Consider the following 16,152-nt stretch of genomic DNA (forward strand, 5'->3'; position numbering starts at 1 on the left):
GAGTGGAGTGTGGAGCGGACAAGGGAGTCACGGAGAGAGTGGTCCCTCCGGAAAGCAGATAATGGTGGGGAGGGAAAAATGTCTTTGGTGGTGAGGTTGGATTGCAGGAACAGCAACTCATATTCCGCTTGGGAACCCTGCAGCCCAATTGTATCAATGTGGACTTCACAAGCTTCAAAATCTCCCTTCCCCCTATTGCATCCCAAAACCAGCCCAGCTCGTCCCCGCCTCCCTAACCTGTCCTTCCTCCCACCTCAAACCCCACCCCCATCTCCTACCTACTAACCTCATCCTGCCCCCTTGATCTGTCCGTCCTCCCTGGACTGACCTATCTCCTCCCTACCTCCCCACCTACACTCACCTTTACTCGCTCCATCCCCGCCTCTTTGACCTGTCTGCCTCCTCTCCACCTATCTTCTCCTCTATCCATCTTCTATCCGCCTCCCCCTCTCTCCCTATTTATTTCAGAACCGCCTTCCCCTCTCCCATTTCTGAAGGGTCTAGGCCCGAAACGTCAGCCTTCCTGCTCTTCAGGTGGTTTTCAAATTCCTTTGGGGTTTCTACCAGTTGTATTGCTTTAAGTCAATCAAAAAATAGGTATAGATGCAATTCTAATGGCCCCAAATTAAAAGAAAACAGACTGCACTTTGTTGTCATAGGAGCAAAGCAATGATCCTTACTCCCGAACTCAGGAAACAAAAAGTTGTGAATTAAGATCTAGCAATCAGCATAACATTGTTTGCTTTTTTCCTGACACCAATTCGCTTCTGCCCTCGGACGAAGGCGATCATCAAATGTTGAACAGCTGTGATGTCAACTAACACAGTAAGCAGCCAGTGAAGTATTTTCACAAACAGCAAACTGAAGAGTTAACAGCACTTTTAATTCCTGTTTAAGTTTTTCGATAGTGAAATAAATAACCAAAATCAAGTGGAAGCTAAAATAAAGATAAAACAAAATGCTTAAAAATTAAAAGAAATCACCATTTAAACGAATCATAATGGAGAAATCTAACATTCTATAAATAGAAAATTAGATTCTCGGGCCAGTAATTAATATGAAGTTAATGCATAATGCAAAAAATCAAAAGCCCATTCAAAACAGGTGCAGTTTTATTTTAAGAAAGATTCAGTGTAAGATTGGATGTTCTTATCAATTCATAGGTTTTCCCAGTGACTGTACTCAGTGGGGATGCTAATCACATTCTTTAGGAGAGCTGTAGAATTATTTACAGCAATTTCTGGATTTCTGCAGTACTATGTGTATCTGTGGAATGCACATGCTGATGTCAGTTTCACTGAAATAATGATGTCTAAGAAACTTGAGCATTTAACATTGTTGGCAATAATGTTGTTTTTGAATTCCTGCAAAAGCAAAGTCCTCAAAAGCAGACTACAGCTCTGCGGAACAAAAATTAGTGCATCATTTAAATCATGTATTAGGCAGGGACAAAAGAAAACAGAATCCAATGGCAGACGACATGTACATAGAGCCTGTATGACAAGATGGCATCTACCTTTTGATGGTGTTTATAGAATTCCAGTGTGGAAGCAGGCCATTTGGCCCATTGAGTCCACACTGCTCCTCCAAAGATCATCCCATCCAGACCCAAGTCCCCTACCATACCATCCCCTGTAACCTTGCAATTCCGATGACTACTTCACCTAACCTACACAACCCAGGACAGTATGGGCAATTTAGCATGGTCAATCCACGTAACCTTAACTGCAGGCATGCAAGGAACCTGAAATGAAACATTTCAAACATATCCCAAAATTATATTTTGATATTTGACAGAAAAAAAATACATATGCAATCTTTCCTTCTTGCCCTCCAATGTTGAATTTTATATTGACCAATCCAAAGAAAGGGACCAAATGGAGTAACATTATGTTCCAATATCTGGTGTCCTGTTTCTCAGATACCAAAACTTCAATCATAGGAGCATTTTCTGGGTTAATTTCTTTAATTTTACAACAAATACAAATAAGAGATTCTTGTTCAATACTAGATTAGAAGTTAGAGCCATAGACATTTTACTCTGTGAGGCATTCAATGTAGAAGTCAGAAATAATTTTTGAAGGAGAATGCATTGTTAAAAGCTCTGCTGAGCACAGTTAAATAGATGTTTTGAAAAATGAAAACACATGCAAGGTGTTGGTTGGAGTTTGCAGAGGAACAGCTTCAATGAACCAAGAAAGATGTTGACTACTGGGAATTAGTTGAAGGTCGGAATTAACAATAGACAAAAAGTGGAATGATAATGTATGAGCTTAAAAACTCAAAGGCTTTTTTTTTTGAAAAGCATCTCAAACAAGATATCGCGAAGCACTAAGACTGACATCTTAAACAATCACCCTATAAGGCCCACTTTGCTAAATAAACTGAAAACAACCAACTACCAAGCACATACATCCTTATGAAAAGTACATAGTTGGATATTGTCGATATGCGAGCGTGTTCAAGTTGCACAAGTCCATTATACTGTAGCTGCAAACGGAATATTAAATACAGTATATTAATTGCCTTTACTTTGTTATAATTCCCCAAATAAATTTATTGTTCTGTTTTATTATTGGAAATACTACTCAGTTGCATTAGAGATATTAAATGCATAGAAATTAGTATCACAACTGCATAGTTACCTGTTGTCCATCGAGGATGACACAGAACACAAACATGCAGAATAAGCAATTAGTAAGGATCTATTAGCTGTAAACATGCCAAAGTTGGAAAAACGAGGCAACTACTGCTCTCTGCATAATGGGTTCATCAAAATGTTGCCACACCATGCAAGCATATCCAGTGTTGTGTTGTATTGGGTTGATATAATATAATTAGCATGATGTTAGCTTTGAACATGCTGTGCCTTTTCGCTTCTGCAAAATGCCAATCAAAACAACAAAGGATACTTTTATGCATCAGCACCAGGTTTGTTTGTCCTTGCTGCAGTGCAGTTACCGTTGATGTGGCTTGCTTCAGTTTTCCCACAGGTTGATTTGCATCTCCCCCTGGACTTACTATACTATTCTGCAGTTCTAATTCATACTGGTCAGAAGGCATCATTAATTCTGGAAAAGAAAAAAGTAACTTTAGTAGGTAAATTTTAAATTGCAAAGTAATGAACAAAAAATTATAACTGAAGTTAGCTGCAATAACCAGCCAAAGAAATAATTCCATTATCCTGGAATTCTGTTCAAATAATAAAAGCCATGCACTTGGCTAGTTAAGGCGAGTCTCGGATGGCAATGTTTAAATGGAAACCTCACTCCTGCATAGATAGGGAAACAAAACTCCAGCTGGATGGAAGGGAGTTTCTCTTCAGTGCTTCCTGCTTATTGAGGTGTAATCTGAATGCTAAAGTAGTTTCTCAGTCCTAGATATTGACCAAAATAATGGTGATTCATAATATGATGAATGATGCTTAATTTAGACAAAATCGTCTTTGGAATTTGGCTGTTAAAATAAAGGTAGGTGGGTGTTGACTTGTTTAAAAGAAAGCTGAAGTAAAGGTCAGCGTTTTTTCTAAAACTGATATACATTCAAAATTTCACCAGACAGATGACTATGGACCCATGATACTAGTGGAAAGACATTTTAAACTGTTGGGTTTAAACAGGTTTAGTAAGCATGTCAAACCATTAGTTTTGCTTCAGTTCAGAAGGTAATCAAATTTTTCTTGAACTGTATTAAAATGACAATAGCTATTGAGTCTAGAAGCAAGTTTAGGAGGAGATTCAGGGCAATTTAGGGAACAAGTCAACTCAGAGAGTTTAGCTAATGAAACTCAAACCAAGAAAGTCTGGTTAGTTATAACAACCTTCAGATGAGAGAAAGTTTAGGCTCTAAGATTTGTGCAAGAGTTCATGTCTCCAGATTTGCAAAGGACGCAAACTGCTTCCCAGTCTACGGGGAACAACCTAAAAGGAACCACTTAGATGGATGCAAAATTGGCTGAGTAATACGAAAGAGACAGTAATGGTTAATGGATATTTACCAGGCTGGCTAAAGGTTTGTAGTGCAGTACCCAAGGAGTCAGTGTTGGGACTCAATATAATAATGATCTAGATCTGTGTTTGCAGGGGACAATTTCAAAGTTTGTGAATGACACAAAACTTGGGAGAATTATAAACCGAGGATCACAGGATAGAACTCCAAAAGGACATAGTCAAATTGTTGGTGTGGACGGATAAGTGATAGAGGAGGTTCGATGCAGAGAGGTGTAAGGTGATACATATTGGTAGGCAGAACATGGAAAGACAACATAAAATAGGGATACAACTTTAGAAGGAGATACAAAAGGACCTGGGTCTGTACTGCACTGATCACTGAATGTGACAGGACAGATTAAAACAGCAGTTTAATAAAACAGTCAATATTCTCAGCATTCATATTTGTTAATAGGGACATAAAGTACAAGATCAAGGAGGTGATGTTGAACTTGCATAAGGCACTGTTTAATCTCAGCTGGAGTACCGTGTACAGTACTGAGTGCCACGTTACAGGAAAGATGCAAATGCACTGGAGAGTGCGCAGAAGCAAATTAACAAGAATGGCTTCGGGGTGCAGACTTCAGTTCAGGATAGTTGAAAGAAGGTGGGACTGGTCTTTTTCAAGAGAATATGGTTAAGGATGATTAGGTTCAGCAATTAGAATTTTGGATATTTGACGACCAGCAGACACAACAGGCCAAATGGCCTCTTTCCATGCTGTAAAATCTCTGACTCTAAAGTCAGGAGAAAGTTAAGGGGTTTTCACAATTATGAGCAGGCTGGATAAAATAGATAGGAAAAAACCATTCCAGCTCATAAAAGGTGGAGGATTTGCAAAAGGGGCAAATTTGATGTGAGAAAAACACTTTCACACAGCAGGTAGTTAGGGTATTGAAGTTTGGTAGAGGCAGAATGGAGACATTCAAGAAAGCATTGATGATTTGGATAGAAGTAATTTTGTCCAAGGATCTGGGACAAAAAGCAAGAGATTGGTACTAGCTAATGATGCTTATTTGAAAGCCAGTGTAGGCATGATGGGCTGAATAGCCTCTTTCTGCAACGTAACACTTCCATGATTCTAAAAGGTAGAAACAAAAAGAACTGAGATAGAGATTTCTCAGGACTTGAGCATCTGTAATGGACATTGTCAGGAAACCTCCTGAACCTTTGTTTCATGGTGCTGCAAATTGATTCTAATTGTCTCTATATTTAAATAGCTCATTTTAAAAATTTATTTTGTGTAAACGTTTCTGTTCTGTCATTAAAGTCTGCAGCCTCATGTGAATATGTGGAGGGGTGGTGTGTGGTGAAATAAGTAAAATAAATATCACTAGAGATGCAGTACAAGGGAAACTAATTGGACTAAAAAGACTAAAAATCCCCAGGACCTGGTGATTGCATTCTAGGATGTTAAAAGAATGCAGCTATAGAGATGGCGGATGCACTGGGAATAATTTTGTAAGTATCCTTACATTCTGTAAAACTGCCAGCATTAGGCTTATTCAATACGGAGACCACAAAACCAGGTCAGCTTAGCATCCATCGTTGGGAAAATGTTAGAAACCATTATAAAGGGATGTAACAGCAGAGCATTTAGAAATACATAACATTTTGAAACAGATTCAGCCTGACTTCATGAAGGGGAAATCATGCCTGATAAGTTTATTAAAATTCTTTGAGGAGGGTAACAAGCAGGATACGTAAAGAAGAACCAGAAGATGCAGTTTATTTGATTTTCCAAAAGGTATTTGATAAGGTACTTAATAAGGTTAACAGCTGACGGTGCTGGGGGTATTAAATGAGCATGGACAGACTAAGAGAGAGAGATGGGATAAAGCGGCTTATTCAGGATGGCAAACCTGTAACCAGTGGAACGCCATCGGTATTATTGTTGGTCCAACATATTTTACAATACCTGCATTAATGACTCGGGTGAGGGAAGTGAATGTATGACCAAGTTTGGTGGGAAAGACGAGTGATAAGGATGGCCTAAATAGTCAGCAGAGGGATAGTGGTTAAACAAGTTGGCAAAAACTTGGCAGATGGGATATATTCTGGAAAAATATATGAGATGATGCACTTTAGCAGAAAAAGCAGAGGAGACGTACAACTCTTAAATAGGAAAGACTGCAGAAAGCTGCAACCTAGATGGACTGGGAGTCCTTGTGATAAAACTCAAAAAGCTAACATACAAATTTAGTATTTAATAGGGAAGGCAAATCGAATGCTGGTTTTTATTTCAAAGGGAATAAAATAAATAGGGAATTCTTGCTAAAATGAAACAAATCAGACCACATCTAGAACGTGAACAGTTTTGGGCCGTCTTATCTAAGGAAAGATATTCTGTCATTGAAGGCAGTCCAGAGAAGGACAACTAGGTTGATTCCAGGTAGGGAATGGGCTGTTTTATAAAGACAGACTGAATGAGTTGGGCCTGTACTCATCAGATCTTTAAAGAATGAGAAGTGACCTTATTAAAAGACAAGAGCCTTAGGCAGCTTGACAGGGCAGATGCTGACAGGTTGTCTCCCCTTAAGAGAGGAGTTGAACACCAGGGGGCATAATGTCAAAAATAAGGAGTTGCCCATTTAAGACAGAGATGAGAAGGATTTCTTCTGCCAGAGGGTAATGAATCTGTGGAATTCTCCTCCTGCACAAGGCAGTTGAGTCTGGGTCATTAAGCACATTGAAGGCCGAGACACACACATATTTAAATCAGTTAGGGAATCAAAGGTTACGACGTAGGAAAGTGGAGTTAGATCAGCCATGTTATGGAATAGAACAGCAGTTCTCAATGGGCCAAATGGCCTACTCCTTCTCCCATGTCTTAATTGCAACAATATATACTTCATAAAAATCCATTAACTTGTTTCAGGATTTTTGTATCTCTAAGCATCAACTATGTGACTCTTTGAACTGTTCCAATATCGAACTGTATCTATTGTGTTTCAGTGACCAGAATTAGACATCTCAGAACTGATGAATGGTCTGGAATACCAATTTTCAAACATAAATATCAAGAATAGGCCAAGAAAATGGGCACAGTTCCAGAATAACTAAAACACAAATCTGGGGGAAATGTCAGAAGATCCTTCCTAAGATGAGGTTTGATTAGTACAGAACAAAGTGTTCAGGTGGACTAGAGAAAGCAAAAACAGAACATAAGAACTGGTTGCATAGGGTTCTATAGGCATATAAAGGGAAGAAGATTGATGAAAGCTAATGTAGCTCCCTTACAGTCAGAAATAGGGGAATTTATATTAGGAAACAAAAAATGGCTGACAAACTAAATTCTACTTCACTTGTCTCTTCACAAAGGAGGACACAATTAACATACCATAAATGATTGGGAACACAGGGTTTAGTGAGAGGGAGAAACTGAAGGAAACCAGTATTAGTAAGAAAATGGTGTTGAAGAAATTGACGGGATTGAAAGCTGATAAATCCCAGGGTCTGATAATCGACATCCCAAAGTATTTAGGAAGTGGCCTGAGAAATAATGGATGCATTGGTGGTCATCTTCCAACATTCTTTAAACTCCCTAGGAATTCCTGCAGATTGGAGGGTAGCTAATGTAACCCCATTATTTAAAAAAGGGAGGCAGAGAGAAAACTGGGAATTATAGACCAGCAAGTCTGACATTGGTAGGGAAGAAGATGCTCGAGTCCATAATCAAGGATTTTATAGTTCAGCACTTAGACATAATGGTCAAAATCAGACATAGTGAGCATGGATTTATAAAAGGGAAATAATTTAGTAAATTTACTGCAATTCTTCAGGATTAACCAGTAGAGCAGATCAGGAGAACCAGTGAACATGTTTTACTTTATTCATTCATTGGAGGAAGGCATTGTCAGCTAGGCCAGCATTTATTGTCCTCCCTAATTGCCCGGACGGCAGTTAAGAATCAACCACATTGTTGTGGGGCTGGAGGCACATGTAGGTCAATGCTAGTAGGAATGGCAGTTTTATTCCCAAATGGACATTAGGGAACCAGATGGGATTTTTCTGACAATTGGCAATGATTTCACGGTCATCGGTAGACTATTATTTCCAGATTATTATTGAATTCAAAATCCACCATCTGCCATGGCAGCATTCAAACATTACCTGGGTGTCTGAATTAATAGTCTACTGATAATACCGCTAAGCCATTGCCTACTCATTTGGACTTTCAAAAGGCATTCAAAGTCCCACACAAGATATTTGTGTGTAAAATTAAGGTGCATGCAACTGCGGGGGGGTACTGTATTGAAACGGATAGAAAATTGGTTAGAATACAGGAAACAAAGAACAGAAATAAATGGGTCTTTTCTTCTGACTGGCCGGCAGCGGCTAGTAGGGTATAGCTGCCATTCAAAATAGGTGTTAATGATTTAGATGAGAGAACTAAACATAATATCTCAATTTGCAGATGACACAGAAGTGTGATTTGGACAGGCCGAGCGAAGGGGCAAATGCATGACAGAAGTAGTAGAATCAGAGGTTATCCAGTTTGATACCAATAATAGGAAGGCGGATTATTATTTGAATCACTGTAAATTGAGAGGGGAGAATGGTCAGCGAGTCTTGGGTATCCTCGTACACCAGTCACTGAAAGTGGGTGTGCAGGCACAGCAACAGTAAAGGCGGTAAACTGTATGCAGGCCTTCACAGCGAGAGGATTCGAGTACAGAAACAAGAATATCTTGCAGCAATTAGGGAGGCCACAGCTGGAATACTGTGTGCAGTGCTGGTCTCCCTATCAGATGAAGATGTTCTTGCCACAGATGTAGTGCAGCGATCATTCACTAACTTGTTCCTTCGATGGCAGAACTGACAACCAAGTCAGTTAGGACAGTATTCACTGGGGTTTACAAGAATGGGTGCGGCAGGGGAAGGAGAGAGAAGGGAAGAGTCTCAGAAACCTATAAAATTCTCACAGGACGAGACAGGTTACATGCAAGATGTGTCTCTGCGTGTGTGTCTGTCCTGAATTAGAGGTCACAATTTAAAGGATAAGGGGTAAACCTTTTAGGACTGAGAGAAGGAGAAATTTCTTCACCTAGAAATTGGTTAGCCTGTGGGATTCTAAGCTACAGAAAGTATTTGAGGCCAAAACCATTGCGCATTTTCAAGAATGAGATAGATATAACTCTTGTGGCCACAGGGATGAAGAAGAGAGAGAGATTAGGGAATTGAGCTCGATAATGAGCCATGTTATTGAATGGCAGAGCAGTCTTCAGGGCTTGAAAGGCCTACTCCTGCCCCAAACTTCAATGTTTCTTTAAAAAGCTTGGATGATATAAAGGATCAAGTGTGACTTTCTTCTGGTTAATGGAAGACTGTATTTAAATTGTGATTTTATGGCTAGAATGTTACAGGCTATAGATGTATTTATGCATGCAGATTTTATGTTCACTGTTACTCAGCTTTTAACAAGTACACAATGTTTAAAAGGAGGACAAACCTGTGATCTTCCCTTGTCTTATCTTCTGCACCCGGTAATGAATGGAAGTACCCACCATCAAGTAAATATCATAAGCTGGATTCAGCATAATGTTTTCAAGGATAAGAAGCCGTACCTCTGCTGCTGGCACATTCTTGTAAACAAGGAATGACAGAATGAAAGTTTTAAAACTCCATATAAAAATCAAAAATATTTATCAAATATCAAGTGTAATATTTTGCTAAGCAACTAGATTTGTAAACAAATCACAAATCACATTGCATAAATGCACAATTAGTGCTGTGAATTTATAATTTTCCAAAGTTTTAGCGCACTCTTCAGGAAATTGCTGCAATGGCTATGCATAATTTTCAACTATGAGAAACTCTAAGGAAAAATAACAAACCTTAAAATGACAGCACACAAACTGAAGAAAATAATTTCTTCACATCTGATATTGCAGCATTGAGCTACTTTTTCTTGACATCTGCAGTACATTCTAGAACAAATGTCAAGGTCAACTTTGTGCTCATTTAAAAACAAAATGAATAACTCATTTTCTGACTAAAGATCTTCTCCATTATTGGGCAAAATAAAATTCTACACATCCCAACACTACAAAAAAAAAACAAACTTGTCTACACTAGTAGATTAAGCACTTAGCTTCACTGCATTCGGAAAAATCGCAACCTGCAACATCATTTTTCCAATGATAGCAATTTCTGTTTGTTGTTGAGCCTTCTAACACAATATATGTATCAGTCCCGGACACTGTTGCAGAAGTTGCTCAGGATAGGTGTCCAAGGTACAACCATTTAGATCTGGCTCATCAATGGCCTTCATCCATCATAAAGATCAAAAGCAGGGATGTTTGCCAATGATTGTACAACATTCAGCACCATTCATAACTTCTCAAATACTGAAAAAGCCAGTGTCCAAATGCAGCAAGACCTGGCAACATCTAGACTTGAGCAGACAAATGGCAAGTAACAATCACACCTCACAAGTGCTCGGCAATGACCATCTCCAATGAAAGAATCTAACTACCTTGATTGTCATTCAATGGTATTACTACAGCTGAATCTCCCACCATCAACATCCCAGGGTTACCACTTTATGAAGTGAACTGCTATGGAGACACTGTGGCTACAGGAGTTGGTCAGGGGTTGGGTAATCTATAGCACATAACTCATCTTCTGACTCCCTAAAGCATGTACACTGTCTACAAGACAAGTCAGGAGAATGCTCTACTATTGCCTGGATGAGTTTGTACCATCTGAAAAAGATATACAACAACTTATCAAAGATCCTTGGACAGAACATTCCAAACTTGTGACATCTACCATCTAGAAGGACAAGGGTAGCCCATTTATGAGGAAACCAAAACTGCATGTTCCCCACCAGGCCACACACCATAAGACCACAAGATGACAAACTACTGAGGAATATAAAAACTGACAATAAAAGCTCTTCTATAAAAAGGAAGAGAGAGACCAAAAAGCGAACATGGGACCCTAGAAAATAAATTTGGGGGAAGACAGAATTCGGAAACAAAGAAATGGCAGAGGAGTTAAACAGATATCTTGTGTTTTTATGTTTTAATGATTTAAAGTTTTCATGATTTAAGATATTTTGAACATTCCATTAATACTAAAAGAATACAGGGGAGGAATAAAGCACCATTGGCATCACTAAAGTAATGATCAGTCGTTAGCACCACTGCCTCAAAGCGCCAGGGAACTGGGTTCAATTCCAGCCTCAGCCAAGTTGTTTGTACGGAGTCTGCACATTCTCCCTGAATCCGCATGGGTTTCCTCCCACAATCCAAAGACATGGGGGATTGGTGGATTGGCCATGCTAAATTGCCCATAGTGTCCAGCAATGTGCAGACTAGGGATTATCTATGGGAAATGCAGGGTTACAGGAATAGTATTGGGGGAGGGGTGCTCTTCAAAAGAATCAGTGTGGACTTGATGGGCCAAATGGCCTGCCTCCAGGCTGTAGGAATTCTAGTAGTATTAGACAAGCCTAATAGGGCTGAGACAGATTAATCTCCTCACTTTGATGGATCTTGAACGAACGTAGCTACAGCAATAGTGGATGCACTTGCTGTGCTTTTCCAAAAATTCCTGGATTCTAGAGAAATATCAGAGGATTGGAAAACTGCTAACGGTGACACCCCTATTCAAAGTAGGAGGAAGGTTAAAAAGCAGGTAACTGTAGGCTGATTAACCTAACACCTGTTGTTGGAATCAATTATTAAAGAAGTAATAGCAGCACAAGGGGAGGCAATGGTCTGGTGGCATTATAGCTCGACTATTAATCCAGGAATTCAGCTTATGTTCTGGGGACCCAGATTTGAATCCTGATGTGGCAGATGATGGAATCTGAATTAAATAAAAAATCTGCCATCCTCACCTGGTCTGGCCTACATGTGAATCCAGACCAATAGCAACGCGGTTGACTCTCAAGTGCCCTCTGAAATGGCCGAACAAGCCATTCGGTTTTATCATTTGCTAAAGTGAAGTCTCAACTAAAAAATGAAATTGGGCAAACCACCCAGCACTAGAAAAGACAATGATGGAAACAGCTCTGTTAGCCCTGCAAAGTCCTCTTTACTGACATGGGGCTTGTGCCAAAATTGGGAGACCTGTCTCACAGACTAGTCAAGCAACAGCCTGACATAGTCATACTAATGGAATCATAACTAACAGACACGTCCCAGACACCACTATCACCATCCTTGGAGGTATCTTATCCCACCGGCAGGACTGACCAAAGGTGATGACACAGTGGTACAATAATCAGGAAGACGTTGCCCTGGGAGTCCTCAACATTGACTCTGGACTCCATCAAGTCACATGGCTTCAGGTTAAACATGGGCAAGGAATTGATGACCACGCACAGTCCTCCTTCAGCTGATGAATCAGTTCTCCACCATGTTGAACAACACTTGGAGGAAGCATTGAGGGTGGCAAGGATGCAAAATGTACACTATCAAAAGTCCACTATCAAAAGTGGCTCAGCAGCAACACTAGTGATTGAGTGGATCAGGTCCTAAAGGATATAGCTGCTAGACTGGGTCTGCGGCAGCTGGTGAGGAAGCCAACAAACGGGGAAAATTCATACTTGACGTCATCCTTACCAATTTGTCAGCTACAAATGAATCTGCCCATGACAGTATCGATAAGAGTGACCACCACACAGTCCTTGTGCAGACAAAGTCCCATGTTCACACAGAGAATACCCTCCATTGTGTTGTGTGGCATGATCACTGTGCTAAATGGAACAGAATTCAAACAGATCTAGCAACTCAAGACATGAGGCACTGTGGCCTAACAGCAGAATTGTACTCCAGCACAATGTGCAATCTCATGGCCCGCATATCCCCTACTCAATCATTACCATTAGGCCAGCAGGTCAACCCTGGTTCAATCGAGTGCACAGGAAAGAGCGTGCCAGGTGTCGTACTAGACGTACCTCAAAATGAGATTTCTACTTAGTGAAGCTAACTAGTAGGACGTGTTTATTTTGGTATCCACATTCACAAAGGAAAGGGATGATGTGTACATAGTAATCCAAGAGGAGTAGTGCGAAATATTGGACAAAATAACAAGAGAGGAAGTGTAAGGGGAGTTGGAATCCTTGAAAGTGGATAAGGCACCAGGGGCAGACTGATTATTCCCTAGAATGTTGATGATGGTCAGCGAAGAAACAACAGGTGCTCTTAGGATTTCTTTCCCATCCTCACTCGACACAAGGTGACATGCTAGAGGACTAGAGGAATGTAAATGTGGCTCCATTGTTTAAAAAGGCACAGAGGAAATTCCAAACAATGATAAACCAGTTAGTCTTAGTTCAGTGGTGGGCAAATTGCGAGAATCAATCCTGAGAGCGCTTATAAACTGTCACCTACAGAGGTGCCTATTTCTCAGACCTGACCCAAAACTTCTAAGAATAGAAGCAATTTATAAAATGATAAATAATAAATTACCTTGTAAATTGCTTCTTGTATTTTTCCTTTCAACTTTGAATTGCCAGTCTTCATTCCTGACACCAAAATTGTATCCCCTTGTTTGCCATGTTTCTCCATCTCTGATATGTAAGTAGGTGGTGTATAGGTAGATTCAGAAAACTTAAGTATCCTGCAACAAAAGTTTCTATTAGTTACACAAAACCTTACTTCTCTACAATAAAGAATCAAAGGTAGACCAACTCTCCACAAGTTTTTATAACAGCTGAGTCACGAATTGAAAATACTTAGCTCATAATAATTGTCTCTTGTCATGACACCATTTCTATTTCTGATACTAGACAATAACTGAAGGCTCAGTTCAAGATTCCTAAATCTGCTTCTCCATTAATGATTTGATGGTCAGTTTTCCCTAATACATTTTGAAAAATCTAACAAAAGGGCAGGGGAAATGTGTCTAAGGAGTGCGAAGCCATCCAATGTTGCAAAAATATTTTCAGGAGCTAAAATATTTGAGATTCCTGTTTAAATATTCCATAAAACATCACTGACTCTCTGTATAGTACTTATGCATAAAGTGCTTAGCAAAGTCACAAATAATAAAACCTTGACAATTAATGTCATGCAATCAAAATTACTAACATTAATCAACAAGACATCAAGTGGTAAATAAATAGTGCACACAAACCACCATAAGTGATTCCAACAGAATTAATTGATACTTCTTAAAAAGATGTTCAAATGAGAATAAATATTAATTTGGATAAATACGCTCTGCTCCCTTTAGCAATCAGACTTTACTAACAGTACTGGATCCACTGTTATTTGTCATTTATATCAACGATCTGGATGAGAATTTGGGAGGTATGGTTAGTAAGTGCACAGATGACACCAAGATTGGTGGTATAGCGGACAGTGAAGGTGGCTATCTAGAATGCAGCGAGATCTTGATCAACTGGGCCAGTGGGTTGAGGAATGGCAGATGGATATTAATTTAGATAAATGCAAGGTGTTGCATTTTGATGGGTCAAACCAGGGCAGGACTTACACAGTCAATGGTAGGGCCCTGGGGAATCTCAGGTTCCTCCAGTGTGCAAACAGGACCTTCGGCCCAACAAGTCCACACCGACGCTCTGAAGAGCATCCCACCCAAGCCCATCCCCCTACTCCTTTAACCTACCTAATCTACACATCCCTGATCATTATTGGCACGTTAGCATGGCCAATCCAACTAACCTGCACACCTCTGGGCTGTGGGAAGAAACCCACGTGGACACGGGGAGAATGTACAAATTCCAAATAGACAGTTGCCCGAGGCGGGAATCAAACCTGGGTCCCTGAGGCTGTGAGGCAGCGATGCTAATTATTGAGCCACCATGCCACCCAAATGTTATAGAACAAAGGGATCTAGGGGTACAGGCTCATAGATCCTTGAAAATAGAGTCACAGGTAGACAGGGTGGTGAAGGCAGCTTTCGGCATGCTTGCTTTTCATTAGTCAGAGCACTCAGTATACAAATTGGGACATCTTGTTGCAGCTGTACAAGAAGTTGGTGAGGTCACATTTGGAGCACTGTGTGCAGTTGTGGTCACCCTACTATAGAAAGGATATTACTAAACTAGAAAAAGAGTGCAGAAAAGATTTAATAGGACGCTACCTAGACTGGAAGATTTAAGTTATAAGGAGAAGTTGAATAGCCTACGACGTTTTTCCCTGAAACATCGGAGACTGAGGGGTGACCTTATGGAAGTATATAAAATCATTAGGGGCATAGATAAGGTAGATAGGCAACAGCTTTTCCCCATGCTAACAGAGTCTAAAACTAGACAGCATGGGTTTAAGGTGAGAGGGAAGAGATACAAAAGGTTCCATGGGGTAATTTTTTCAAACAGAGCGTGGTGAGTGTAACAGGCTGTCAGAGGTAGTGGTGGAAGAGAGTACAATTTCGCCATTTAAGAAATATTTAGAAAGCTACATAGATGGGATAGGTATGGAGGGATATGGACCAAACACAGGCAAATGGGACTAGTTAAACTGTGAAAACTGGGCAGCATGGGCAAGTTGGACCGAAGGACCTGCTTTTATGCTGTAGATCTCTATGACTAACAATAGCAACTGTCATGTACTTATGGCAGAACCAAAATCAGGTACTAGTTTACAATGGGTACTTCTAAAAAACGTGTAGCAGGCTAAGTTTCAGGACGGATTCATCAGATAGCAGAAAAATCAACAACCAAAAAATTATGGTCACTAAGCCTGCCACACATCACAAATTGAAAGCTCATCAATTCTAAGCACTTGCGGCTCACATTACCTCTTTCACTAATATCCAGTAGGGTGAAGCAAAGATCACTTTTAATTTAATTGAAACATGCAGAGCAAGTAGGAAAAGTCAGCTCGACATTCATTCTGAAAGATTACCCATTTGAAACTGGAATCATGGTAAACTGCCGAGGCTGGACTTCAACTTTAAGGGGAAAATCACGCTTTGTGCATGAACAGCAGAAAAACAGAACTCAGAAATCAATGATGAACTACGAACAAAAACAAAAACAAAAAGGTGCTGGAAAAGCTCAGCAGGTCTGGCAACAGTGAAGAAAAACCAGAGTTAATGTTTAAGGTCCGGTGACCCTTCCTCAGTTCTGATTTCGGACATTAACTCTGATTTTTCTTCACTGATGATGCCAGACCTGCTGAGCTATTCCAGCACCTTCTGTTTTTGTTTCTGATTCACAGCATCCGCAGTTCTTTCGATTTTT

General features: G+C 40.0%; 1 protein-coding gene across 1 annotated transcript in view; it reads right to left on the reverse strand.

The window, feature by feature from the left end:
• The window catches only part of nup210 (nucleoporin 210), a 116,772-nt gene that overhangs the window by 73,129 nt on the left and 27,491 nt on the right, over nt 1–16,152 (reverse strand). Inside the window, exons 5-7 of the mRNA XM_048606719.1 lie at nt 13,415–13,565; nt 9,442–9,574; nt 2,913–3,071 (exon numbers count right to left, since the gene is read on the reverse strand). Coding sequence (XP_048462676.1) covers nt 2,913–3,071; nt 9,442–9,574; nt 13,415–13,565 — 443 coding nt within the window. The remainder of the gene's footprint in view (nt 1–2,912; nt 3,072–9,441; nt 9,575–13,414; nt 13,566–16,152) is intronic.

Source organism: Rhincodon typus, chromosome 16 (assembly GCF_021869965.1).
Source record: "Rhincodon typus isolate 14 chromosome 16, sRhiTyp1.1, whole genome shotgun sequence".
NCBI lineage: Eukaryota > Metazoa > Chordata > Chondrichthyes > Orectolobiformes > Rhincodontidae > Rhincodon > Rhincodon typus.